Genomic DNA, 25,970 nt, shown 5'->3' on the forward strand with positions numbered 1-25,970 from the left:
CCCCTCATTCCTCCTTTATACTTGGGTCCCGCCCAGGGAGTCTTCCCTACCTAGTCTGCTCGCAGGGCTAACTTCCCCGAGCCTCACTCGGTCCATCACTCCGCTAAGCCCAAGCCTCTGTGGTTCCCTGTTGCCAACAGAATTAAGTCCAAAGCTCGGTTTGGCATTCAAAGCGCCGTAATTAAATTCCAACCTACATTCTTCTTCATGAACTTCACTTTGGACAAACTATAACTCAATTCCTCCCCAGACTCCCCCTGCCTTTTTTCCCCTCCAGATCTTTAGATTTTCATGCGGTGATATTCCTTGCCTCAGGAACTATATTCAATATCCTATGACAAACCACAATGGAAAAGAATATGAAAAAGAACGTGTATATATGTATAACTGAATCCCTTTGCTGTGCAGTAGAAATTAACCACATTGCAAATCAACTGTACTTCAATAAAATAGAATTTCAAAAAAATTTTTAAAAAGAATGCCTTTCCCTCCCCTCTCCACCAGCCCAAATCTTGCCCAGTTTTTGAAAAGCCTACCTAATTCTATTTTTTCCTTAGGATTCTTTTTTTTTTTAATTTTTCTTTTTTTACTTTATAACAAAGTGAATCAGCTGTACATATACATATAATCTCCTCCCTCTTGGTGTCTCAAGAATTCAAAGATTCTTGAATCTTTCCTGCAGCTGAATTTCAGTAAAACTTTCTGTCTGCTATTTTGTGGTCCATCTCCATTCAGCCTTCTTATTTCTCTAAATCCCTACCTTCCTGTCAAACCAAGAGCTCCTTTCTTCCCCCTCTGTACCATTTACATCACCCGGCACAGGGCCTTGTATGCCGCAGCTATTCTGAATGAATGAAAGGAAATATTTCCAACGAGTCAAAGAACGTGGACACAAGTAACATGAATAAAAGCTGTGGGATACTGCATGTAACAGAACGATTCCACTCTGATTCGGGGAAAATATGTGAAAAATATATCAGAATTTATTATTCCAGTACAGTATCATACAGGTATAACAGAGTATAAACAAAAATGAACTGATATAAATATGTTAGAGCCTAGTTTATCAGTTATTAAAATGATACATGTCTCCTGTCCTCCTATGATGAGATTTATAAAGGAAAAAGAATTACACTCTACACAACAGGATTCCTTCCAAGAGCTATAGCCGCAGAAAGGGAAAACCCGACACTTGATTTGAAGGCTGGATTTGAGGAACGTGATCTGGCTAGCCAGCCCATCCCTTATTAGGAGGCTCCTGCTGAGCTTCCTTGTGACTAGAAATAGACATTCTACTCCTAATAGAATATTTCTAACCCTTCTTTCCTGAAGGATCGAGTTATCTTTGCCTACTGAGACACGCTTTCACCTTTGCGGTCCCGTTTGCAAAGCTGCTCAAGTGGACAGAGGAGGTGGGCTTCTGCCCCGGGGACTGGGATTCCAGGAGGGGCTGGCGTTGACCCCTCTTCCCGTCTGACAGAGTACGTTTCAGACCTGAAGCCCTGAAAACTTCCAAAACGGAAAGTACCTATGGAAATCCATCCTTCCCCACTTGTGCTGCGTGAAGAAGCCCCCGCCGCAGTGCATCCTCGGAGGTGAAGGAAGCAGGGTCTCCGTGATGCAGGGAACCGGTGCCCCTGGTCATGGTCGTGTGTTGTCCCAAACCCAGTCCAGGTAATTAGTAACCTTGGTGTACACGCCCGGAATGCCCTTCTGGCCACAGCCCAGGCCCCAGCTGATGATGCCGACCAAGGTCATGTGGTTGTCCTTCATACACACCAGGGGGCCACCCGAGTCACCCTGCAGAAGGGAGAACAGGTCAGCTCTTTGCAAAAATGCAGACTCTTTGGGGGGAGGTTAGGGTGAATGTTTGTAGTGTTCCTATGTACTCTTTTTTTTTTTTAAATAAATTTATTTTATTTTATTTTTATTTATTTTGGCTGCATTGGGTCTTTGTTGCTGCACGCGCGCGGGCTTTCTCTAGTTGCAGTGAGCGGGGGCTACTCTTTGTTGTGGTGTGCGGGCTTCTCACTGCAGTAGCTTCTCTTGTTGCGGAGCACGGGTTCTAGGCGTGCGGGCTTCAGTAGTTGTGGCACATGGGCTCAGTAGTTGTGGCTCGCGGGCTCTAGAGCACAGGCTCAGTAGTTGTGGCTCGTGGGCTCTAGAGCTCAGGCTCAGTAGTTGTGGCACACGGGTTTAGTTGCTCTGCGGCATGTGGGATCTTCCCGGACCAGGGCTCGAACCTGTGTGCCCTGCATTGGCAGGCGGATTCTTAACCACTGCGCCACCAGGGAAGCCCTTCCTATGTATTCTTCAAAGTGCTCAGTTCGGGGAGGGAAATTTTATCTCCGTGACCTTGGGCCTTCACAGAATCAGGTTGTAGCTACGTGGTAAAGCGGAATTGAGATCATTGCTTGGACATTTCAGGTCCCCACCCAGGCTGTAACTCCACCACTTACTAGCTGTGAAGCCCCAGGGTAACTGGGCTTCAGTATTCTTACCTGAATGATACTGAATAATAAAAATCTAAAATAGAAATCATACTGCCTCCCTTGTAAGGTTATGGGAATTAATTGAGAGAAAGTTTGAAAAGCTCTGAGAACAATGTGTGGCATTTAGTAAAACTCCTGGTAATTGCTAGCTGTTGTTGTCTTATTGAATCGAAATGATTTCTGGTTTCGTTTTTAACTTGCTGCTAGTGAGACAGGCTGGGACCTGGGACCCTTGGCTGCAATGCTTGCACCTGGATACACCTCTGCTGGAGCAACAAAATACAAAGAAACTGTAAGGGACTAAAAATAGCTGCGTGCATGCACAGCTGGGGCAAATTATAGACAAACAGATACAAAAGACCAAAAAAACTCAACTGCCACTTCTGAAGAGCTGGGAGCAAAAGCAGGGTACTGCGCATGCCCCCTGCACACACCACCACCTGAGCGGTGGGCAGACCACCTAAGCCCCGCCTCCTGCCCAACCCCTGGACCCGACCCTACCCTCTCCTTGTATAAGGAACCAGCTCGCCTCCCCTCAGCGAGCAGGTGAGCAAGGGAACCTGTTGTTTGTTCTCGCTCCCCCCTGCAGCTGCAGGGTCCCCAGTAAAGCCTTGCCTGAATTTCTCATCAGGCCTCTGATCAATTTCCATTGATTAAGGAGGCCAAGCACCCGGTGGGTAACCCTAGCTGATAGATCATGGTTCCACCTTACATACAACCTTTTATGACTGTCGAGCTAGGTGGTGGAGGTGTCTGAAAAAACCTTTCAAAGAGGGACCAGAGGCTATCAAGGAGCCAAGAGGGGGAGATGCTGGTGTGGTCTCCGCATGAGAACTAAGCCTACAGTCCTCAGTGCAAGAGCCCGGCCCTGCTGTCTCCATCCGCTCCTCCCCAGCCTCAGGGGGCAGCCCGGCACACTGTGGGCACGAAAACAGCCCAGCACGGACGGCTCCTTGGCTCTATTTAGGTCCTAAGTACACGGGTTGGTCTGTGTCTTACACCCAGTTATCATGAAATACAAGTACGTACTAGCTCTGATAGGGATGCTAACGCAGAGACCCCAAAAGAGTGTGCTTTCCCAGGGGAAAACCCTCATCTGAGGGCTGAACTTGAGTTCCTAAAACTTATCTCACAAATCATCTGTGTCCTACTTCCCAGGAAGCTGCCATTCCTCCTTCCCCCTCTACACAATGGACTCCAGTTCCCCAGCTCCCACAGAAGTCAAAGATGTCTTAATTTGTGTTGCTTTATCCATCACTTTGATAGTCATTTAATTGTCTGGGCTTACAGGAAATCCTGTACCAGGTGGTGGCTCCGGTGCAGACACTGGGGAAATTTCCTGCAGCTTAGATTTCTCGAGTTTGGGTGACTTTGACCTTGCTCCAGTTGCTTTATTCTCTGAGGTCCTCATCTAGATCCCCAGCACCTCACTGAGATGAATCACTCCTTTCTGGCTATCACTTTTTTTCTTGGTTAAGAACCTGTCGGCCAAGGAGCACTTCTGCCCTTGGAGGGGGAGGCTCAGGGGAGGAGAGACGCTCGTGTTTACCTGGCAGGCGTCATGCAGGTTTGCTTGGTCCCCGCCGCTGCGTGTGTCTCCGGCACACAGCATGTTGTTGGTGACAGTCCTGTTGAACAAATACTGGGAAGTGCAGCGGCTGGATGGGTACAGCCTGACATGGGCCTCCTTCAGGCGCTCGGAAAAGAATGGAGAAGCTGAAACAGAGGAGGAAGGCGTCTTGTGGTTTTAGGGAAAGTTATTTATAAACCTTTTGGAAAGAGAAAGCCGAACTTTCCAATAAGAGCTAACGTTTATCAACCTTTTACACGTATTAAGTTGAATCCTATGAAATGGCCAATGTTTTATTCTTTTGACCTACAGAAACAGCAGTTTCATAGAGTTTCACCCAGGGTTTCTCGACAGCGGCACGAGTGACATTGGGGCCAGATAATGTTTCTGCGGGGGGGTGTCCCGTGCATTGTAGATGTTCGGCAGCGTCCTTGGCTTCTACTCACTAAAGGCTGGTATAAACCTCCATCCTGAGTTGTCACAATAACTGACATTGCCAAGTGTTTCCTGAGGGGCAAAATCGCCCCAGTTGAGAACCACTGGCTTAACCTAATATCTCATTTAAACCCCATAATCTATCCTTTTCTTGCCACTGAGTAAACGGAGGCTTGGAGCATCATGAAATAAAAATCCATGTCCGGATCACACTGCTTGCAAGGTGCAGGGCAAGGATTTGAACTCAGGGCTACCCGACGGCAGAGTCCAGCCACCCCACCCCCTTAACTATGCTCACTCCACTTCTTATCAAAACCTCCTTGAAATCTTAGGCTCTTAGAACCCTTGTGCTACTCAGACCCCTCTTGACCTGCACGGCCACCCTGTGAGGCTGGGAGGGCAGACGCTGGGGCCTCGCTAGGCAGGAACTTGCCCTCACGGTCACGGTCACGGCGGCGGCGCCTGTCCCGAGGGTGGACACTCGTGGGACCACTTTTTTCTCCCTCTGGTCAGCACTTGTGCTCCGGTCCACCCCCAGACAGACAGGACGGGGCCGAGATGTCCTCCCACTCACAGGCCTCGTGCTTCCCGTAGCCAGACAGCTCGCACTCTGTCCAGTCCGGCAGCTTCAGGCCGGCGTCTGGGAGGCAGACGGTGCGTACGGCGTTGCTCTCCAGGGCGCAGCTCAGTGAGTCCGATTTCAGCTGCAGCAGCGCTGGGAGGGGGGGCGAGGAAGAGAGCGAGGATGTCAGGGGAGAAGAGGGAGGGGGCGGGGGTCTGGGGGGAGGAGGTGGGACTGCACACGTGTGGGTCTGGAGTTCCCACGGCAGCAGGGAGAGCCAGACATCTTACCTATGTCATTGTTGTAAGTGTCGTCATCGAATTCCTTATGGACGATGTATTTTTCTACTTCAAACGTCTGCTCCTCCTTTCCAGGGACCAGCCGGTACGTCCTGCCCAGGACCACCTTGAGGTGGTTGGGAGGATACCTGATGGAGAGACGGCTCAAGGCTGCTCTTCTCTAATGGGCCTGGTCTAAGGCCTTAGAGAGGAGGAGGGCCCGCCGGCTTCTCATCCCTACCTTTCCTGGAAGCAGTGGGCGGCCGACAGCACCCAACAGGAGCTGATCAGGACCCCCCCACACAGAAACCGCTCTCCTGGGGACCTCCTGTTCCTGGCGAAGATGGCGGCCTGCCATGGGTGGGAGGTGATGTCCGCGAAGAGGCCTCCTTTGATGCGGAGCTGGGGCTGCTGGTACCGTCTCAGGCCACAGGTGACTGGGGAGGGAAGGGCAGAGCCTGGGTCAGACCTGTGGGCCTGGGCGAGGTCCCTGAGCCCCATCCTGGTGTCTTGTCTTGGAACCCGGGTTTCTACCTCCTGCTGCACTTCTGCAGGCTGTACAGAAGGATGGAGCCATCTCCACGGCAATAAATCCACAGCCTGCATGTGGTGAGTATCCAGGACGAGCTAAGCACTGTATAGACACTATCCTTAACCCTCACAGCACTCAGCTTCAGAGAGGCTGGGACCTTCTTGCCGAGGTCACAATGGCACCTGGATTAGAACCCAGATCTGACTCCACAGCCGGGGGTCTTTCTGCAATGCTTTGTTACCTCTACTCTTTTCCTGCAGCCACTTCCTGGCTTAAGAAATAACGAGGCATTGCAGCTTCTTCCTGGGGAATGTCTACCCCATTGCTTTCCCATCGACTCAGCCTTACCCATCCTTCCAGGCCCACGGGACAGCCTGCCCCCTCACGAAGTTTTCCTAATACTGCCAGCCCACTGGTACTGCCCGCTGAGGATGCGCCATGCGTGACCTTGGTCATGAGTTCGCTGGTAGTTTGTGTCTTACCTGCCCAGTTAAACTCTGTGTGCATGTGTGCCCTGAGGAACAGTCTGGCTGATCTGTGTGTTCACAGGAACCGAGTAATAACAATCGGTTCTCAGACGATTTCTAAAGTTTCATTTTTTAGCAAAGTGTGCCAACTTGCATTTCTCTCGGTCTCCACCCCCTCTGGGTAACCCCGTCCCCCTGTGTTAACTGGGTTCTGGGAGAAGGAGGGAGAGCAGCCTGGAAGACACGGGAAGCGGCAGAGGACACGGTCAGGAATGAGGCTGGGCACGGGGAGGTGGCCACAGCTGGCCTTACCACACTGGGGCACGTCACAATACTCCCATGTCAGCTGGCGATCCTTCAGCACGTGGCACCAAGGCTGGGCGTCCCCATCTGGGTTCCTAGTCATAAGGAGGGAAGGTATCCAATCACATCACAAGCCAGGGAAGAGAGGGGAAGGCTGCCCAGCTGGGAAGGAGGACCCTGAGCCCCGGGCTGGGCTCAGCCGCAGACCCCACCAGAGGGAAATGACTGTAACTTTTTTCTTCTGTCATTAACATTACGTCTTCATCACCCAGCTGTGCCGGGAGAAGACTCTTAGGATGGAACAAAGGGGCCACATGAGGACAGCGCAGATGAGGACAGACCCTCTAACATGGGATTTGGGTCAAGAAAGTGGAGGACATTCCTTTTCACGACAGGTGCAAATGAATAGGTTGGGCTGGGTCACATCCATGGTTCCCTCCCACCCACATGGGTCTTTCATGTAACTTTCAGCATCAGACCCCTCCCATCCCACTCCAACCCCGCCCTCTACGCAGACGCCCCAGACCCTGCGCTGCGCACCGGCAGTGATTGTGCTTGCCCAGGCCCAGGGCCTGAGCGTTGCTCTTCCAGGCGGTGTAAATCTTGCCCATCAGGATCATGGAACTCCACGGGAGGCAGGAGGCCCCAGACGTGGTGAGGCTGTGGGTGCCGCGGTATGCCAGCCCTTTCCCCTGGTAGCAGTCCCCATCTTTTTCTGGAACACAGGAAATCTCAAACTGAAACAAAGCCACTTAAATGCTAAAGCAGGCAGGTGGGGTTTGCAGCAGGGCCTAAAGCAGAGCTGCTGGCCTGGGACGCCCAAGGCAGCCAGCCCACCACCCTTTTTCTGTCCTTCAAGCCCTTTCACACGGGGTGGTAAGTGGCTTCCATCCGGTGCCAGCCTCCATCATGGGCTGTGGCTTCCTTGATGGCTGTGTTAACAGAGACTCTGAGGGATATTCGGGTTCGGCAGGAAAGGGTGCTGAGTTCAGCTAGTGGGGATTATTCCTGGAGCTGCTCGGAAAGCAATTAGGAGCTTCCTTGTGTGTACTTGACAGGCTGCTGGGATCCTGGGTGCTTCAATGGGGGGACACATGGGCAGGCCCAGTTTTCTCAGATATTGTCTGCTAGGGACCTGAAGGATTTGTTGGACTTGGGAAGGAAGGGAGAGTATGAACCTTCAAATGCTGCTTATTTGTCCCATTTTACCCTCTTTTCTCCCCACTTGAAACTGACAAAGTATACTACCATGCACAGATAGCATAGTGATAAGGGACCTTTAAGATCATCGGGACCAGTGACTCCCAATTTATACCAGAGCTGGGGGGTGGGGAGGATGCTTTAGAGTTACTCTGAAGAGTTCTTAAATTCACAGGAATATCAGCGTCACCTGTAGACTGAATGTACACAATTTTTGTAAATGTATATTTAGAACTTTAAAACATATTTTCCCTACTCTTGTGATAAATAACATCACCATTTGCGAAAGCACCACTGAATTCACAGTACCTTTTTGTAACTGAGTGTTTTTTCAATCTGGGAAATTTTCTCACATTAAAAGTCTTTACAGAGACAGAGAGAGAGATCTTGAGAAACAGGTCCATTAATCAAAAAAGAGAGAACCTCCATGCCTTCTCAAAGGGACTGAAAATCACCGATACAGCCCCATCTTCTCTGTTGATGAGGAAATAGAGGGTCAGAGCTGTGCAGAGATCAGCTCAAGGTCAAACAGCTAGTTAGATGCCAAGCCTGGGTGAGGACCTAAGCCTCTTGACTTCCTTCCCTCTGACACTGAAACGATTAACTACCAGCCCAGTCCTTTGTCTCCTTGTTTGCAGAAGGACCGTCAGCGCTGTCCTCCAGACCCTTCCCCCCGTGAGGCTACAGAGGCCGTGGGGAGGCTGCACTTACCCTTGCCGCAGGCTGGCGTGCTGCAGAACTCCGCGATGTACTTCCCTGCCTTGAAGATGTAGCACCAGGGCTTTGAGTCTTGGTCTGGGTTTCTGAAAAATCAGCCAGGAAGGCCAGGGGAGGTGAAGAGTGAGGCCCGCCTCTCGGGCCAAGGGCTCTGCACCTCTTCCGGGGATAGAGTTAACGCGTGTTTGTTGTACACAGGAGAGTCAGATCGTGTTGGGTGGAGGTATGACCTTGTAATCGTCTTTATTTGGAAATTAAGTGTGGTTTACGGAGTTGCATGTGGCTGCCACGTTGACAAGGGGTGCACCGTGATGGTGAGCTTTATGGGTTAACTTGGCTATTGCGCCCAGTTGTTTGATCAAATGCCAACCTAGGTGGTGCTGGGAAGGGCTGGGTCAATGTGGTTCACATTTGCAGTCAGCAGACTTTAAAGGAGATTCTCCTCCATAGTGTGGGTGGGCCGCATCTAATCAGTTGAAGGCACTAAGAGCAAAAGCTGAGAAGAAGTTCTGTCTCAGGACTGCAGTATCGACTCAGGTCTGAGTTTCCAGCTTGGGGAGGCTGCCTACAGATTCCAGACCTACCAGCTCCCACAATCACATGAGACAATTCCTTAAAATAAATCTCTTTATGTATACACATCTCCTACTACTTCTCTGGAAACCCTGACAGAGCTGACGCAGGTCTTTCCCCGACTGTGGCAGCTTCTCAGCAGAGAAGATCCTCCAGGGCGGGGAAGGCGGCCCTCTCACCTGCAGTAGTTGTGATTCCCGAGGCCCAGCCTGATGGCATCAGGCCTGCGCCCACTGTAGGGCTTCACGGCCAGGCTGCTGCTGTTCCAGTTGACGCACTCGGCCCCGCTCTCCGCTGTGCTCCACCTGCCTCTGTAGGTGACGCCCCGGTCCTTGTAGCATGTGGCGCTGGCATCTAAGGGGAAACAGGACACACGACACCTCCCGTATGAATCCTCCTGTCATTTATTTTCCAAAGGGGATCTCACCTCAAACCACTGAGGCAGTAGCTGCGGAGCTGCTTGGGTGACTGGGTCACCCCGCTGACGGGGACCGCGCCAGGCTCCAGATTTGTGCCCGAGGCCCTAACCACCCTCGGATGATCCATCCCATCCCACCCCAATCCTTCCCCCGTCACTGCACACTTGCTTTCCTTTCTGGGTAGGTTTGCAGGTGGGATTTCACCCTGGTGGGTCCCTGTCTCACAGCCACTCACCTACCACTCACCTATTTCACAGTGTTTCCCGATGAACCCTTCAGGGCACTGGCAGACAAACTCTGAGGAATAGAGGGCCTGCCAACATGTCCCCCCATTGAAGCACTGAGGTTTGCTGCAACCTGTCAAGTAGAAGCAAGGGAACCCCTAATTACTTTCCAAGCAGCCCAAGAATATAAGAGTCAAAGTTGAAGCGTGCTGTCTACACGCACACACGATTCTGAGCACTTCACAAAAACGAACTCATTGACTCCTCACAGCCGACCACGAAGTCTGTACGACTGTTCTCCCATTTTACAGATGAGGAAACTGAGGCTCACGGCCTCATGCTTTCTGCTCGGCACCTTCACCTTGGCCTAGGGCAGAGCGTGCCTGCAGCCCCATTTGAAGGGTAGACAGGCCCGGGACTGTGACAGACAGGGCTGGGGCCGTGAGACTGGACTCGAGGCTCACAGCCTGGCTTGGGTGGACACGTACTGTTGACGGGCACCGAGTGGCACTGGGCCCGGCCACCGTTGCACCAGCAGTGCTCCACCCTGTTGCCCCTGAGCAGGGGCCTCAGCCAGGACTCATGTTGCAGGTACGTCATCTGTGTTTTCTCGTCTCTGCAGGTCGCTGTAACGACAGACAGGCCGGCCTCTTTAGGGCCCAACTCACCCCAAACTGACACTGACGCCCCCCTCCCCCACCCACCAATCCTGCTCACTTTCGGGATAATCCGTCCTTTATTCCTTCCTTGCTCTCAGCCAGAAGACAACAAATACCCCTTATTTTGTCACCAAAGAGCCCTTTCATTTTTCAAAAACAATTTCAGATTCAATTTATTAGGGGGCAGTGCCAATATTACTTTCCATATGACTATGTGATCTTTACATTCAATTTCCTATGAAAATCAGTTATTTTCTTGAAATATATAATAGAATATAATGGTGTATTTCTACTATTTCCTTGTTTTAGTTTCAATGAAATATGAAATACACTTAGGAAAAACAATAAAAAAGACCCCTTTTATTGTTTTTCCTCTGATGGGCCCTTGTTTTGAAAGAGTTTATCTATCAAAACACATTTATTAGGTAATACTCTAATTTTTCATTTTAATTCATCAATAATATGCACATGTACGCAATTGCCTACCAGAATTTTTGATCCATATTAGCATTACCACACTGAGATGATGCATTTCTGGTCCCAAACAAAGAAAACTGACATTTTAGTCTGTGCAGAAAATTTGCTACTTCCATTAGTACTTTGGTATAATGAAAATAGTTGAAGTACTCCCATTAATACACTTTCCCTTTTTCTCTCTCTCTGTTTGCAACCCAGAATGCGAACTTAAAACATCTTTAACTTTTAATGAATTGAAGCAGTGACATACGTTCACTGTCAACAATACTGCTGTTCCTTTAGAGGGCCGTCGGGGCCAGGGTATGCTTGCAGGAAGCACTGTGCTATCCGACCGCGGAAGCAGTCAGAGTTAAGCTGTGACTCACTCTGGGAAAACTTCCACCTTAAATGGGTGTTGCAGAGCCTTCCAGCCCCGAAAGAGGTAGGTCATGAGGGAGGAGGGATGATCTGGGACCTGCAGTGGGGCCTGCAGCTCTTTAGATCAGAGTCAAGACAATTGGGCCGTGAGCACGTTTTATTCTTGGGATCCTTGTGGGAATGTTCCTTGGGTTTCTAGTCTCAACTCTAGAAACGGCCTCACAGAGATGGTCTTCCCACAGCACTTCCGTGAAGCAGCCCAGGTTAGTCATCCCTGAGTTACCAACTGAAGAAACAGAGGCACAGAGAAGCTAGTTAACAAAGGCGCTAAATGGAGTGCGAGCCGGTGGGGATCACAGCCCAGGGAAAGGCCCTGGAGGACCAGGACCGTGCGGCCTGGCGGCTCTGTGACCCTGGGCAAGTCACTCCGTCTCTCTGGGCTCTGTTCTCATCTGTGTAATATTCGAATCCGCTTTCCTTTGTGCCATTGGGCTTGCAGGCTCCCAGTAGCGAGCGACTCCCAGGCATCCTGACCCCTTGAGGACCTGTTCCTGTCCCCTCAGAGCCTGTGTGAGTGGTGAGACAGGACAGAAGCATCTTAGCAGAGTCTCACCTTCAGGGATCTTGAGTAAGCAGGTCACGTGGAAAAAAATCCCCGCCGGAGCCTAAAGCACCCTGACCCTGACCCTGACCTTGAGCCTGACTTGCCTCCACCCCAGTGACATCTCACCTCCACCTCTGTGCGATCTGGCTCCTCTCCTGAGTCGCCTGTGGATTTCCTGCGAAGAAACCAGGGGCGGAGGAAGAGTCAGCACGTGCTGGGTGTCTTAGGAATAAGGGTGGTCAAACCAGAAGACCACCATCAACCCACCAATCAGAGGCCACCTGCCCAGAGCATCCCCCTCAGGTAATGGGCCCAGGTGGAATGTCCATCACCTGCCTTCCTGTCTAATTCTTTCCCCCCTTCTAGACTAGTCCCGTCCAAAAGGACTTTCTGAATGATGGAAATGTTTAACATCCGGGCCGTGCAATGCGGTAGCCACTGGTCACATGTGACGACTGAGTACTTCAAATGTGGTGTGACTGAAGTGAATTTTAAATTTTACTTAACTTTAATTAATTTTAAATTAAAATAGCTGGGGACTTCCCTGGTGGCACAGTGGTTAAGAATCCGCCTGCCAATGCAGGGGACACGGGTTTGAGCCCTGGTCCAGGAAGATCCCACATGCCGCAAAGCAACTAAGTCTGTGCGCCACAACTACTGAACCTGCGCTCTAGAGTCCGCGAGCCACAACTACTGAGCCTGCATGCCACAACTACTGAAGCCCGCGCGCCTAGAGCCCGTGCTCCGCAACAAGAGAGGCCACCGCAATGAGAAGCCCGCGCACGGCAACGAAGAGTAGCCCCCGCTCGCGCAACTAGAGAAAGCCCGCGCGCAGCAACGAAGACCCAACGCAGCCAAAAATAAAAATAAATAAATTAAAAAAAAAAATAGCCACATGTGGGTTAGTGGGGTTGTATGCACCGCGCCCCCCTGCAATCCCATCTCCTCCAGGTAGCTGCCCCAACTCTCCCTTCTCTAAAATCCTGCTGTGTGGGCATCGCTCACGTGGCCTGAATGATGCCCTGAGCTGCCAGGCATCTGCAGAGAGCACGTGTGCTGTGTAGCTTCCATCCCAAGTAGATAGTACACAGTACACGGGCAGCTCGCCTGCCTCCATGGCTCACAGCGCCTGCACTGTCTTTTATAAATACTTTATGGATTCATTCAGACACATCCTTTAAAAACAGCCCCAAAGAAGGCATTGAGAGGCAGTGTTTACTCAAGTCAGAACGAGTGCCTAGGGTTCCGCTGCAAGCCTGGATCCCGAGCATCGTCCACCGAGGCGAGTGTGTCCAGGTGTGTGCCAGCACAGACAAGAGGGCACGCCCACCTGGCTGGGTGAACTGAAGACAGCGCCACAGAGCAGCAGCACGCACAAGAGCTCTCTCTTCGTGACGCTCATCGCTTCCTCAGAGTGTCCCTTAAGCTCTGGAAGAAGAGGGGAAAAAACCTTAACCGTGTGATGTGCGAGGACCAAGAGGACAGCACAGTTCGGGAGTCTGCCGGTCCCCCCCAGCGTCGGCTCCCACGGCAGGAGAGGCCACGGCAAGTGTCTGAAGGATGGTGTCTTCTTCTCGCATACCTTTTTTATTGTGGTAAAATACACATAACAAAATTTACCATTTTAACCATTTCTAAGTGTACGTTCAGCGGCATTAAGTTCCTTCACATTGTTGTGCAGCCGTCACCACCATCCATCTCCAAACTTTCATCTTCCCAAACTGAAGCTCTGTACCCAGTAAACCCGAACTCCCCATTCCCATGGCAACCACCATCCTACTTCCTATTTCTATGAATCTGACTATTCCAGGTACCTCATATAAATGGGCTTATATAGTGTTTGTCCTTTTGTGTCTGACTTATTTCACTGGGCATAATGCTCTCAAGGTCCATCCATATGGTAGCATGGGTCAGAATTTCCTTTCTTTTTAAGGCTGGATAATATGCCACCATCTGCATGGACTACATCTTGTTTATCCATCCATCTGATGATGGACATGGGTTGCCGGAAGATGATTTTGCCCAGACATTTCTGTGGGCTGAAGGCTGAGACCACCTCTGGCACTTCTTGGCAGCCTGGGACCTCAGGGTGCTGGTTTGGTTTCCCTTGAAGTGAGTTGCTGCCCTGGGGTTGACTAGATGGACCCAGTTGCTGCCCTGGGGTTGACTAATGTCTCATCTCTGACTTTTTTAGAGGAAACCATAGGAATTTTGTTGCTGGCACATCTCAGAGCCAGCCTGCCTCAGATGGCCTGAGCTCTTCCACTTAGAACATGCATGCCTCCTTGTCCAACAAAGGAAAGTCTCCCGTCCCCAACTCCCCCCCGGCCCCCCGACTCCATCGGGAAACCAGCCTCTCTTTTATAGATGGGGCCCGTGAAGTGCAGATTTGCAGAAAGGAGGGGAGACATCTGGTTTTGGTCATCGGACTCAGATCTTCCCGGACCCACATCCTTGGTTCCGTGTGCCTTGCCCTGGTGCTCTCACCCTCAGCAGCCCAAAGTGGGTTAGTTGGTTGGGGTGTTATTTTGTGGTCTGGCAGCTCCACTCACCCCCTCGTCCACAAGAATTAAATCAGGGCTTTTCTTCCCTTGACTCACTTCCCCTCAGTCACAACAACTCTGGTCCCATCCCTCCCCCTCATCCCAAGCATCCGAAGGGTCCCGCGGATTCAGAGACGTCCGGGACTTTGACCCTGGCGCTGGCTCGGGCTCCTTTCCTGTCGGAGGTGCTGTCCCCTCAACCACAAGCTCCCTTCAGAGCGAGGATGAAAACATAGAGGGAGATGGTGGGAGACGCTCTGTGCCCCAGTGACCTTCTGGGGCCGCTGGTGACAGGCAGAGGAGGGCACGGAGCTGTGGGGGGGAGGGGAGGGGGCCGGACAGTCTGGGCGGTGATTTTCCTCGGGCTCAGAGGGCGTCCTGCCAGCCAGCAAGCCCCTCCCCTACTGCGAAGGAAACAGAAGGAAGCCAGGATCTGGGTCTTTGTTCCAGTCCGGCCTGCCCAGGGCCCCTTCCCGGGCAGGGCGGGGCAGGGCGGGGTGCGCTGCTTGGGGGCCTTTTTCTCACTCATTGCAGGAAGCTTGCTGCAGCACACTGGTTCCAGGCAGTTTCAGAAGGAAGAACTAGGGGGTCAAGGGCATCTGAACAGGAGCCCGCGGGGGAGTCTTCTGATCACAGGCCATCATTCCAGAATTTCTTGCTCAGTGTTCCTCGAATTTCCCCTTTCTCAAAATTTCCCCAAATTCCTCTTCAATTCGCCTTCTTAATTTTAACCCAGTACTTATAACCTTTTAAAATAGGTCTTCTTAAACACATTCCCCCTCTCTCTTCCTGCTGCTAATCATTTTTCACGTTTATAGGTTGTCCCAGCTGCATTATCTCAGCCAAGCCTTGGTGATGGGAGAGCTCTGCCCTCTCAGGACTTTGCGAGCAAATTCTGAATGAAACAATGAACCAGCCTGCGAACAGGGAATTTGATTCTTCTTCATCTCACCTGCCAACCAGCCAGGGCTTCCAGCAAGTTCATGGCCCTCATACACGGTGGATGCCTGTCAAGTTACTGTGTAATTTCAAGAACTCAAGCTCATCCTAAGTGGAGCACAAGTCTAGATGCTGGAAAATTGCAAAGTGACAAGTGGAGCATTAAGGCATTTGCATTCCCCGGACGAATGGGGGAAGGGGAGCCAGGTGGGGGGAGGGATGCACTTAGGGCTGCGTGTAAAGGCTCCAACAGCTGCATGGCCTCAGACCCTTTTGCAGCTAAAGAATCAGCAGCAGGAGTGTATTTTTGTCTTCTGCTCTGGGACAGTTGGAGCCTGTCTCTCTTCTATCAGTCCTTATCAGTCCTCTGCTTCGTTTGGCCTTGCTGGGCCTGGAGCTGATCCAGTGCCTAAGAGCCTCACACAAACCACATGATGGCTCCATCCTCGCTGCACAAAGGGGATGGAAGCAGCTGGACGGGCCAAGTGGGGTGAGAGGATGACAAAGAAATGAGTCATCCTGCCTGCAGACAAGCAGTGCCTTCCCAAGACAAGGGAGTGAGAGGGAAGAAGGAAAACTGTGTCCTGGTTTTGCCTTTGTAGAGATGGCAGGGGGTGTGGAGGTCAGGGGGCAGCACCTGGACAAAGAACAAGTGACCCCAGAAAAGCAGACTGGACCCAGGACCCTGGGGTCCATGCCAGGGTGGACCTCAACCCTGGACCAGAAGCTCCCACCAAAGGGAGAGGCGCCGGTTGCCCGTGTGAGGCCAGTAGGAGCGGGAGATTTGAGAAATAAGCATAAGAAGTCCTTTGGAGGTTCATTTTATAAATACAAAACTTGTCATTTTTTTCTGTGCTCCTCTCCTTTTGCTGTATTTAATAGTTTCCCAGAATCAAAGAACTAAAAAAGTAAGGAAGCAAGAGGAGAAAGGAAGGAAAGAAGGAAGGAAGGAAGGAGGGAAGGAAAGAAGGAGGGAAGGAGGGAAGAACGGAGGAAAGACAAGGAAAAAGAAGACCATGAGGATGACTGACTTTTGTGGCACTAGAATCCCTGAGTCACTGGAAGCATCCCTGTATGGCAGGGAGTATGGAATGATTCTAAGGCCCGTGGTCCCCACGTTCCCAAGGCCCCAGCCCTGGCGGCCCACCCTGGCACATAAAGTCAATTTTTGTAGATTTGCAAAAGGCACCCTCTCAGCGGATGGAGTTCAGTAGATGCAGAGCTTGGCAAGTTGACAAAGAATCTGTGCAAATTAGAAACATCAGGACACATGGCAAATAAAGCGTGGCCTGGATTCGCAGGCTGCGTGGCAGGCATCCTTGTGTGGGACCAGCCTGCAACCTCTGACTCCAGGGCGTCCCCCGACCTGCCTAGAAGCGGTGCTGGATCCTGCTTGGCTGCAGAGACAAAGTGACTCTGTTCTCTGACCTCTGAACAACTGTGAATGATGACTGCTCCAGGGAAGAACAATGGTGTGGTAACGAGGGAGGAGGGAGGGTCAGCCTCCAGGAGCCAAGGGTGCCACTGTGGCTGGGAAACCAATCACGCCAGCCAGAAGCACAGGGTTCCTTTCTGCAGTGGTGACACGGGGAATGCTGATTGATGGGCACCAGTTCGTAATGGCTGGAGTCTGGGTGGGGTGAGGCCATGGGAATGGCAGCAGGACAGCCAGAGGAAGGGTCTGGGGAAATGCAGTGGAGGGTTGTCCTCAGGGTCTTTCACTGTCCTTTGCAATGACCCGTTCTGTCCACCTGCCCCTAGAAATTTCTGCTCTTAGGAAAACAACAGATAGGCTCATTCACATATGGTGTGACTGCATAAAAATTAATGTGCTGCCCTTCCAAAAAGCATCTATATTTTGAGACATCAAATCTGCTCCCAGGGATGAAAAACCAAGAGGGCTAGACTCTCAAGGCTTCCTCCAGGGCTGACATTCTGTGGTTTCTATTGTGAGAACAGACGCTGTGTGAACTGTGAAACATTTGCACATGGGGATAAGTACTTTCAGGTAAACACTCAACCACATCCCATAACGTGACCTGCAATAAAGGTCTGGACCAATGCAGTCAATCAATCGAGTTCTGTGATTCTAGGTACAAACAGTGCAATTGCCTGGAAGTTAAAGAACTTGAGGACTTGCAGTTTCTACTTTTGGCAGCAAGAAAAAGGCAGAAACGTGAGCAAGCTGGAGGACCATGGAAATTGCAAGGGAAAGATGAAGGTAAATTGATACTGTTATCAAATTTTGCACCAGTGTGCAAGGTTTGCTACCTTAATCTTTGGTAAAGAGGATTCTTGGGTTGTTATTGCTTTGCAAAGCTTCTCTCTGGAAATCTGAGTAAGAGAAAGTCAGTCTCCAAGGATACCAATACTCCAAAATGACTCAGGACCTTAAGACAAACAACACCTTCCCCCCCCCGCCCCCCCCCCCCGGGGCAACCACCATGCCCAGGAGGGATGCCAACAAATTAGAAAAGAAACAGTAGGTCAGAACGCCTTGGAACAGCAAAGGCATGTCACTAAGTCAGGGCAAGAGATGAAGTGAGACGGGAGGAGGAAGCAGGCTTTGGAAAGGGGGTTGACCTCCCACAAAAGCACACCTGTGTCCGGACCAGCGTCAGAGCCCGGGGCCGGAGCCGTTAGCCTGGTAGCTCTGGTCCCACCTATACAGGTCCTGCTTTTTATAGAGCTCATGCTCTCAGAATAAAAACCATTTCCCAAAACTGCCATCACAGAAGCAATTCTTAGCTTTTCCCTAGAGATGATCATACTAAGTGAAGTAAGTCAGACAGCGAAAGACAAATATCATATGATATCACTTATATGTGGAATCTAATTTTAAATAATGATATAAATGAACTTATTTACAAAACAGAAACATACTCACAGATTTTGAAAACACATTTAAGGTTACCAAAGGGGAAACATGGAGGGGGGAGGGAAAAATTAGGAGCTTGGGATCAGCATACACACACTACTATATATAAAATATCAATAGATAACTAATAAGGACCTACTGCATAGCACAGGGAACTCTATTCAATATTCTGTAATAACTTATATGGGAAAAGAATCTTTAAAAGAATGTGTGTAGGGCTTCCCTGGTGGCGCAGCGGTTGGGAATCTGCCTGCCAATGCAGAGGACACGGGTTCGTGCCCCGGTCCGGGAGGATCCCACATGCCGCAGAGCGGCTAGGCCCGTGAGCCACAACTACTGAGCCTGCGCGTCTGGGGCCTGTGCTCCACAACAAGAGAGGCCGCGATAAAGAGAGGCCCGCGCACCGCGATGAAGAGTGGCCCCCGCTTGCCACAATTAGAGAAAGCCCTTGCACAGAAACGAAGACCCAACACAGCCAAAAATAAATAAATAAATAAATAAATAAATAAAAAAGAATGTGTGTATATATATATATATATATAAACTGAATCACTATGCTGTACACCTGAAACTAGCACAACACTGTAAATCAACTAGACTCCAATAAAATTTTTTTTAAAAATAATTTTCTATGTGCCAAAGCTTATTTCCTCTCTTCCTGAACAGAACTCTTTATAACTAAGGAAAAAGAGAGGATTCTGTTTCTTATCTAACTGGATTGATTCCAATGAGGTAAATAGGATAAAAATCCTCTCCTGGCACCATCCACTCCCATCTCCACTCTGTTACTCAGGGCAGAATTCCCTGCAAAGTATCTTCAAAATATAGGCACGTGACCTGTGTCAAGTTTTATACGACATCAACCTACTCAGAACAATCTGTCCTGAGCATTGCCATTGCCGCACCTCTCCACCGTCTGCCAGGTAACCCTGCTTATTTGGAGGAACTCAGGGAGTACAGTTGTGGGTCTAGGAAAATAGAAGTCCATCTTGCCTCCTGTACAGTAAAAACAAAAGAAATCCTTTCCTGATAAACTTAGACCCTTGCAAAGAAAACAGAAGGTTCAGCTGGCAAAGCTAACTTCACGAGTCAGTGCAAGGACATGTCATCCCCAAGTCTGAATCCCAACAAACCTGCAACCGAACGGTAATCTAAGGGGGAATCTTGTTCAGCAATGAGCTAGTTTCTCCTGTTCCTTCCACTCCCTAAAGCAAGCATCACTACAAGGAATGAAATACGCAATCATCTGATAATTCTTCAGTCTCCTTCCAGATTTCAACACACGTAAATCAGGAAAAAATGATCAGAGGCTTTCCTTGTATCACTACATGCGGAACTTTGTCCACATTTTATGAGGCTCACATGAAAGTAACTGTGATAGCGTATTTTTGAGAAATGCGTGTGGATGAATGACACTTACTCATCTGGTACGGGAGTTGTGACCCCTTGCCACGCATCCATTGAATCATTTAAGTCAATATTGTTATCTTATGTTTGCGGATGAGAGAATTGAACTTCATAAAAGTATGAGGAACTTGCTCTGACGTGACACGTCTTGTAAAGGGAGGAGTAGGGTCTCAAGACACCCGGTTCTACCGAAAACCCAACAGTCGCTCTTTCCACGACTCTTACTGGGTCCTGACGCTGGACTGTCGTGTTGTTAATGTGCTCAGAGTTGCTGTGGAGAGGAGCTGCTGGTTGGCATGCAGGGAGCATAGCCTCTGGGGCCTTAGTTCAAACTCTAACCACCGCTTACAGGCTGTATGTGGTTCCCGGTTTTCTAATGGGCTAGTCCTTTCCACCCTGCCTCACTGTGATGGCAATTAGCGAAGAAGCAGGTAAAGCCCCCAGTTACTGGCCTGCACACAGCAGAGTTAACTGTACAATACTTACTGCCAGGAGCGCCCTTTGCACGGGGGAGTGCCAAAGTTTACAGCTTCTGCTTGGAACGTTGACTAGAAGGGAAGCCAAGTTCTATGGGGTCATCATCAAGTTCAAGTGTTAATACCAAATCCTGTCTCCTAGATCATCTGGAGATCTTGCGATAACCTGTAACTGGATTCTTTACGATTGAAGTCAAGTTTCATGCCCTTCAGCTACGTGCACAGATCAGTATTAACTGGAGCCCTTATTTCCTGGATTATGGGGTGATGTCTTTTATCTTATTTTCAATCTGTGTTTTTGTTCACCTTTCCCAGGCCTACTTACACCACACACGCCAGGGCCACTCTGGATTCTGAGAGGAAGGTGGAGTTCGCGGCCGAGGCAGCTGGAAGGTCAGGCCCTCAGTACTGATAAGGGCTGTCTGATGCAGACCATGCAAATGTTTGAAAACCAGAGACATGAGGCAAGAAAAACAAGGAAACTGGAGCTTCTCAGAAAACCAAACCAAACCAAACCAGATCTCCCCTTTCTCTCTGCAGCCCAGGTGGCAGACACTGGCTCTTGCTGCAAAATAAAACAAATTCCTCTTTTGTGTGAACATGACCACATGTGAATAACCAGCAGAGACCAGTTATTGGTGGGCTTTCTGTTTTACATTATTCATAGTAGGATACCGGGTTTAGCGTCCTGCCGAGCCCCTCCCCGCCGCCTTCAATGAACTGCCCCTGCAGAGGTCTCTAACCAAGGGGCTTGGGAGCCTCCTGGGTGCCACCCTCCTGGTTTCCATCAGATCCCCCATCCCATCCACCTTGACCGGAGCCCTGGCTCATTCTGGTTTCCTCTCTTCCTGAATTCACGGGTGATGACTTACTCTGTGTATCACCAACAAACCAGCTATGTGAGCACCAGCTATGCACCAGGCACGGGCTCTGTGGTGTAAAGACACATACGCTCCATCCACAAAACCTCATAGTCTAGGACGGGGACAGACAAGTAACTAGACAAGCACACCCCGCAGATCGGTGCTGTGATATGCGGGGGTCGGGTGGGTGGAAGGTGGGCACACAGAGGAAGAAGGGGTCCTGCTGGGATGTGAAGGAGGGGATGCAGGTCACTCTTGTTGAGGTGGGCGCTGGTCGAAGTGGGCTTTCTGGAATGGACACTATATAAGCTGTTTGTCGAACAAAGGCAGGAGTGAGCCAGGCACTGGAGAGGTGTCGCTGGCAAAGCACAGCCCCAAGATGGGCCCATTGTTTGGGGCCCCGGGTAACGGCAGCGAGCAGCCAGAGCCTCTTAAAATTCAGCACGAACACCTTTCTTCGGGCAAAGGAGTCTGAGTCACACACCCCAGGCTCTCCCTTTGAGGGTGTCCCTAGGAGGAAGTGTGGCTTGGGAAGCCCAAGAGTCCTAGGGATGTAGGGGCCTTGGGGGAGGAGTTCAATTTGGATTCCCTAATGTCTAATTGTAAGTTAAAGGAATCCTTGCGACTATATAAGAAACAAAAAAGGCTCTTATTACAAAGATCTCCTAGTATCTGGGTTCAGCCTGACCTTGAAGTGGTCTTTCAGAAGCTCCAGGTGGAATCAGGCCAAACCTCTCCAAGCCACTGTGTATGTATCAGGAGCGTCACGTAGCCCTCCTCTGCAGCTCAGCTGAACCCATGGCCAAGACTCACCTTCCAGATCATGGCCATTGGTATGGATGGTGTGGGCAGCTGCTAAGGACCCTCGATCAGTTCCACAGGAAGAACAGCCGCTAGCATTTCCTGGAGAATCACGATCAGAACCAGAGCTTGCCTGAGTCATGCCTTCAAAAACTGTTTATGAAATGCCTGCTATGGACTCGGCACCTGGTTCCTTTTCCCTTCATCATAGGTCTTAACTTTCAGGCGATCAAAAGGCTTATCTTTCCCTCTACACCCTTCTACAGAAGTCTTTTTCCCAGGAAGGAAAGTGGAATGTAAAATGCACAAAATATCACTAAAAGAATGTGCTGTCCTTATATGCAAATAGACACCTAAGCCAATAGCAGGAGACCATGTAGCTGGACTTGGGGTTGAGCCAGGGCAGATGGTCTTGAGGATTCTTTCTAGCTGGAACTTTCCATGAGTCTAAATCATCCTCGCTTTTTATCTGGCTTCACTGGAGACTCACCACTTGGTTTTGCGAGCTGGTCGACTAGGGTGAGGTTTACCACCTGAAACTACCGACAGCATTTTTCTCTGTGCAAAGTGAATGGCCCAAAGAAGGAATGGACAGAATATTCTGGTCACTCATTGTCTATCCTGGCCATCTTATCAGAACAGAGCTGAAAATCACTCGCAGAAAATAGGAATTTTATTCTGAGACTGCAGATGCCAAAGAGTCATCGAAACTGAACACTTTAGCTCAAAACCCAAATGTTTCCTCCCCACCAGATAACTCGGTATTCAGAGAAGCACATGGATTTTGAATTTTGACTGGAACTAAGCCCACTATTAATTCCATGAATCATGCTGCCACCTCAACCTCTGATCCAAACAATCTGCCCAAACTCTGGAATCTTTGGAAGATCTAAAGCCAGCACTGCTCCTCCCAAATGATCATCTAGCCAAAGGGCCCCTTACACTGCTGTAAAACCCCAGGGCCAGAGGAACTCCTGTAGGTGGATTAGTGACAGACCTCACCTGGGCTGTAACTTCCCCAGATGCTCTGTGGTCCTGGCCACCCATTTACAAAAACCTTACATGGTGATGGTGGCTTCAAGTCACACCACCAGGGGTGTGGCTGGGTTGCTTGTTACAATCATTTGAAATATACTGATCACCAGCCCTGCTCACCAACATGCTAGGTCCCCAGGTCCAAGAGTTCCGCCTCCATGAGCAAAAACTAGTAACGGGATCATTTATCTTGCCCTCGAAGCAGGAACTTCTCCAGGCTGGTGCAGAAGCACCTGAGACCAGCACCATCACTGGGAGACTCTGATATGGGGATCCACAAAATAAACTGAGGTGGTCCTGGAGAGTCTGCACAGAGACTGAGCCATTCAGGCAGAGAGCAGCCTCTCACCTGCTCATGACAAGAGCAATTCAAGGCTGGTGTCTCTGAGAACGTTTTAGGTGGAATCAGTTGATGGGTAGGATGGAGCTATTTCTATTTCAATATTCACGGCGTCTCTGCTGGTGCCCCGTCTGGCTTTGCTCTCACAGGAAGCACTTACCCGGCAGCTCACTCTGACCGTCATCTATTGATTCTGGACCAGTCAGTGTCTAGATCCTGGGATGAGTCTCCTGTCCACTGGCAAGAATTGCTAGGAAGTCCTTTTGAGGGAATTCCACTTAACGGTTGTGTTTCAGAATTTCTTCATGGGATTGCACACACATACACACACACACACGTAATTTTTTTCTGTCATCCACCAGCTGCTGCAGGAGACCACCGTTGCTATCCACACCAGTCATCACTACCACACGGCTTTGGGCTTGAGTTTGCCATCAGTTACCTGAGAGCTCCTTCCTTTCCCTTCGCCTCCTACCCTCCCTCCCTGGGAGGTTAAGAAAATAAAGGTAATAACACTGAAAGCCTAGAGAGCCTGATATGGTCCCTGCAGAGTGCTCTGGGAATAGAAGACATTGCTGTTATTTTCCCCTGTAATCGAAAAGTCCTCCAAGAGCCCCACCTCTTGCACCCCAGGCAAAAAACCAGAGGACAAAACCCGCCGTGGAGGTGGGGGACGAGGAGGGAGATCAGAGGCCTCCCTGGGACTGTCCTCCACTTCTCTCGCCCAGCACTTCCCTCCCGGGGAATCTTCTGTGGGCAACTCACTCACTGCCCAGCCCAGCCTCAGTTTCCCCATGGGCTCAGACACCCCCCCCCCAAGGGACCCTCCCGGCTCTGACCCCATCAGCCCATTTCACATTTCTTGCCCGTGAGTCATAAGGTGTGCCCATTGACTATTCAGAGCATTTCTGTATCATTCTTTTCACTTTCCCCTTTGCAAGCAGAGATTTCCTCTCCGGGAAACACAACCCTTCTATCCTCTCTCTTCCCCTGACGACCTGGCCCCTGCAAACACTTCAGCCCATCCCAACGAGATGCACATTCAAAAAGAAATCTCCCCCTGGACAAGGATTCTAGCTAATCCCCTTTTGGCCTGAATTACAAAGTCGGCCCCTCGGTGTAGACATTCCTTCATTGGCTCAGAAAGACTTTTAAGAGAGCTGGGGTACAGAGAGGCACAGAATCCAACCTACCACCGCCGCGAGCCTTCTCCCTTCCTCCGAGAGGCGTCCTCTTCAGCCCCAGGCTCTGCAGGACCTCGGCTCTGCTCTCCCTGCACAGCTCCCGCCTCCTTTAAATTTCAAGGCAGGGGGTGGGGTCAGTGGCCCCGGGTGGGCGGGCTTCTCTGTGGCGGGAGGATGCCCAGCGGACCAGGCCACAGGAGCCAAATCAGGGCGGGCCTGTTTGTATAAAGAGGGGGAGGAAGTTCCCCATGGAAGCAGCACTGCCCATCCTGGCTTGAGGCCAGGCTGATTATTCACGGTCCTGATGTCTTTGAATCACAGCAATTTGGGAGTTGGACGGGACCTGAAGAATCCTAGCCTCGTCTCCTAAAGGGACCCTGAGGATCTGCTAGCTCTAAGCCCCGCGATGGGAAAATAGGCAATTACAATTCTAAACAAACACACGCGGAGGGGACAGGGTTCTTCTGGAATCTCCAGCAGTAACTCTGCCCCTCCGGACACAAGAGGTTGGAACGGCTAGACTGGTGGACCGGCCGCCCTCCGGGCAGAGGAAATACCAGAGCCGGAGCACCTGGGGGGTGGGGACACAGGTAACAGGTGGGTGGGCCCCGCCTGCTCACCTGCAGTGGAAAGTGCCGCAGCCTGGAATCAGCCACTCCCCAGCTCTGTCATCTTGGGGGAAATCATTCTGTAAAGTGAATCCGCGGTCGCTGAGGTCTTTTCGGCTCCCGAGGTCTCCAGCTGGGCTGTGGATACAGGTTGGGGCGCTGAGCCGAGGCTCTGCCTAAACGTGGCTGCGCACGCCGGAAATTCCACCCCTCCCCCCCCCACCCCTGACACTGGGGAAGCGTTTCAGCGTTCTGGAGTTTGTTGTTAAATGTAAATGCCCCCGTTGGACTTGGTAACCCCTTGCAGAGGACTCACAAATAAGGGCGCACCGTGTAGGGGAAAAGGCGATGCTTGAATCACCTCTATCAGGAATGAGGGATGTGACCTCAGTCAAGTTTTTCAATGACGCTGAGCTTTCGCATCTGAGGTCATGTATGGATTAGAGAGAGACACTGCACACGAGATCCCTGGCACATCCCAGGGTGCAGTCGGTGGCATGTGTTATGCCGATGTCTAGCCAACACCAGGCACCATTATGGTGAGAGAGAAGTAAGAGAAAGGATGCCAGAGAGGGTGCAGGAGGCTGGATGAGGAAAGTGTGGGATGACTGGCCAGATGTCCCGTATTCTGATCCTAACTATGCTCATATTTGTCAAGTAATGAGAGCTGCTTTAGAGATTGGAAAATAAGTCAGTCATGGGCAATGTTGAACTGTTTTTCCATATTTTTATCAAGCCGTAAGTCCGCCAATGGCTGTTACAGGAAAGGGGCAATGGGGGACCGAGTCAGGTACACTGGCGCATTGGAGCCAGGCAAGCTGCAGATAAGCATTATCTGCAGACAAGCGCCGGATAAGCTGCAGCAGTGGGAAGGGGCTGTGCCTCGAGACGGTCTACTTTCCTGTAACATGCTTTGCCATGATGATGCTTGGAGGGTTTTGTGTTTTTTTTTTTTTTTTTGGCATTTCTATTCAGCAGGGTGGAAGGGAGGTGGTAATAGGACTTTAATTTGGGCTCCTGTAGAAGA

At 50.5% G+C, this 25,970-nt stretch overlaps 1 protein-coding gene across 1 annotated transcript; it reads right to left on the reverse strand.

Moving 5' to 3' along the window:
- Window positions 1-958: 958 nt before the first annotated feature.
- Window positions 959-25,093, reverse strand: PLAT (plasminogen activator, tissue type). The gene is made up of 15 exons (XM_061177176.1): window positions 24,956-25,093; window positions 24,345-24,442; window positions 13,200-13,297; window positions 11,996-12,044; window positions 10,261-10,398; window positions 9,795-9,905; window positions 9,309-9,483; window positions 8,551-8,642; window positions 7,180-7,354; window positions 6,649-6,734; window positions 5,579-5,774; window positions 5,350-5,486; window positions 5,072-5,212; window positions 4,042-4,208; window positions 959-1,800 (listed from the first exon to the last, which is right to left on the reverse strand). Exons 3-15 carry the CDS (start codon window positions 13,269-13,271, stop codon window positions 1,642-1,644), a joined length of 1,698 nt encoding a protein of 565 aa, XP_061033159.1. The 5' UTR covers window positions 13,272-13,297; window positions 24,345-24,442; window positions 24,956-25,093; the 3' UTR covers window positions 959-1,641.
- Between the last annotated feature and the right edge of the window lie 877 nt (window positions 25,094-25,970).

This window comes from Eubalaena glacialis, chromosome 20 (assembly GCF_028564815.1).
Source record: "Eubalaena glacialis isolate mEubGla1 chromosome 20, mEubGla1.1.hap2.+ XY, whole genome shotgun sequence".
NCBI classification, from domain to species: domain Eukaryota; kingdom Metazoa; phylum Chordata; class Mammalia; order Artiodactyla; family Balaenidae; genus Eubalaena; species Eubalaena glacialis.

What these genes read in the sequence shown, in the direction of transcription:
- PLAT (XM_061177176.1), bottom strand. Translation starts at nt 13,271, where the DNA reads ATGAGCGTCACGAAGAGAGAGCTCTTGTGCGTGCTGCTGCTCTGTGGC. An exon ending in GGCAAGCACAATCACTGCCG is followed by an intron (nt 6,735 to 7,179) that starts GTGCGCAGCGCA and finishes CCTTATGACTAG; the next exon opens with GAACCCAGATGGGGACGCCC. An exon ending in TTGTGACGTGCCCCAGTGTG is followed by an intron (nt 5,775 to 6,648) that starts GTAAGGCCAGCT and finishes TTCCCTCCCCAG; the next exon opens with TCACCTGTGGCCTGAGACGG.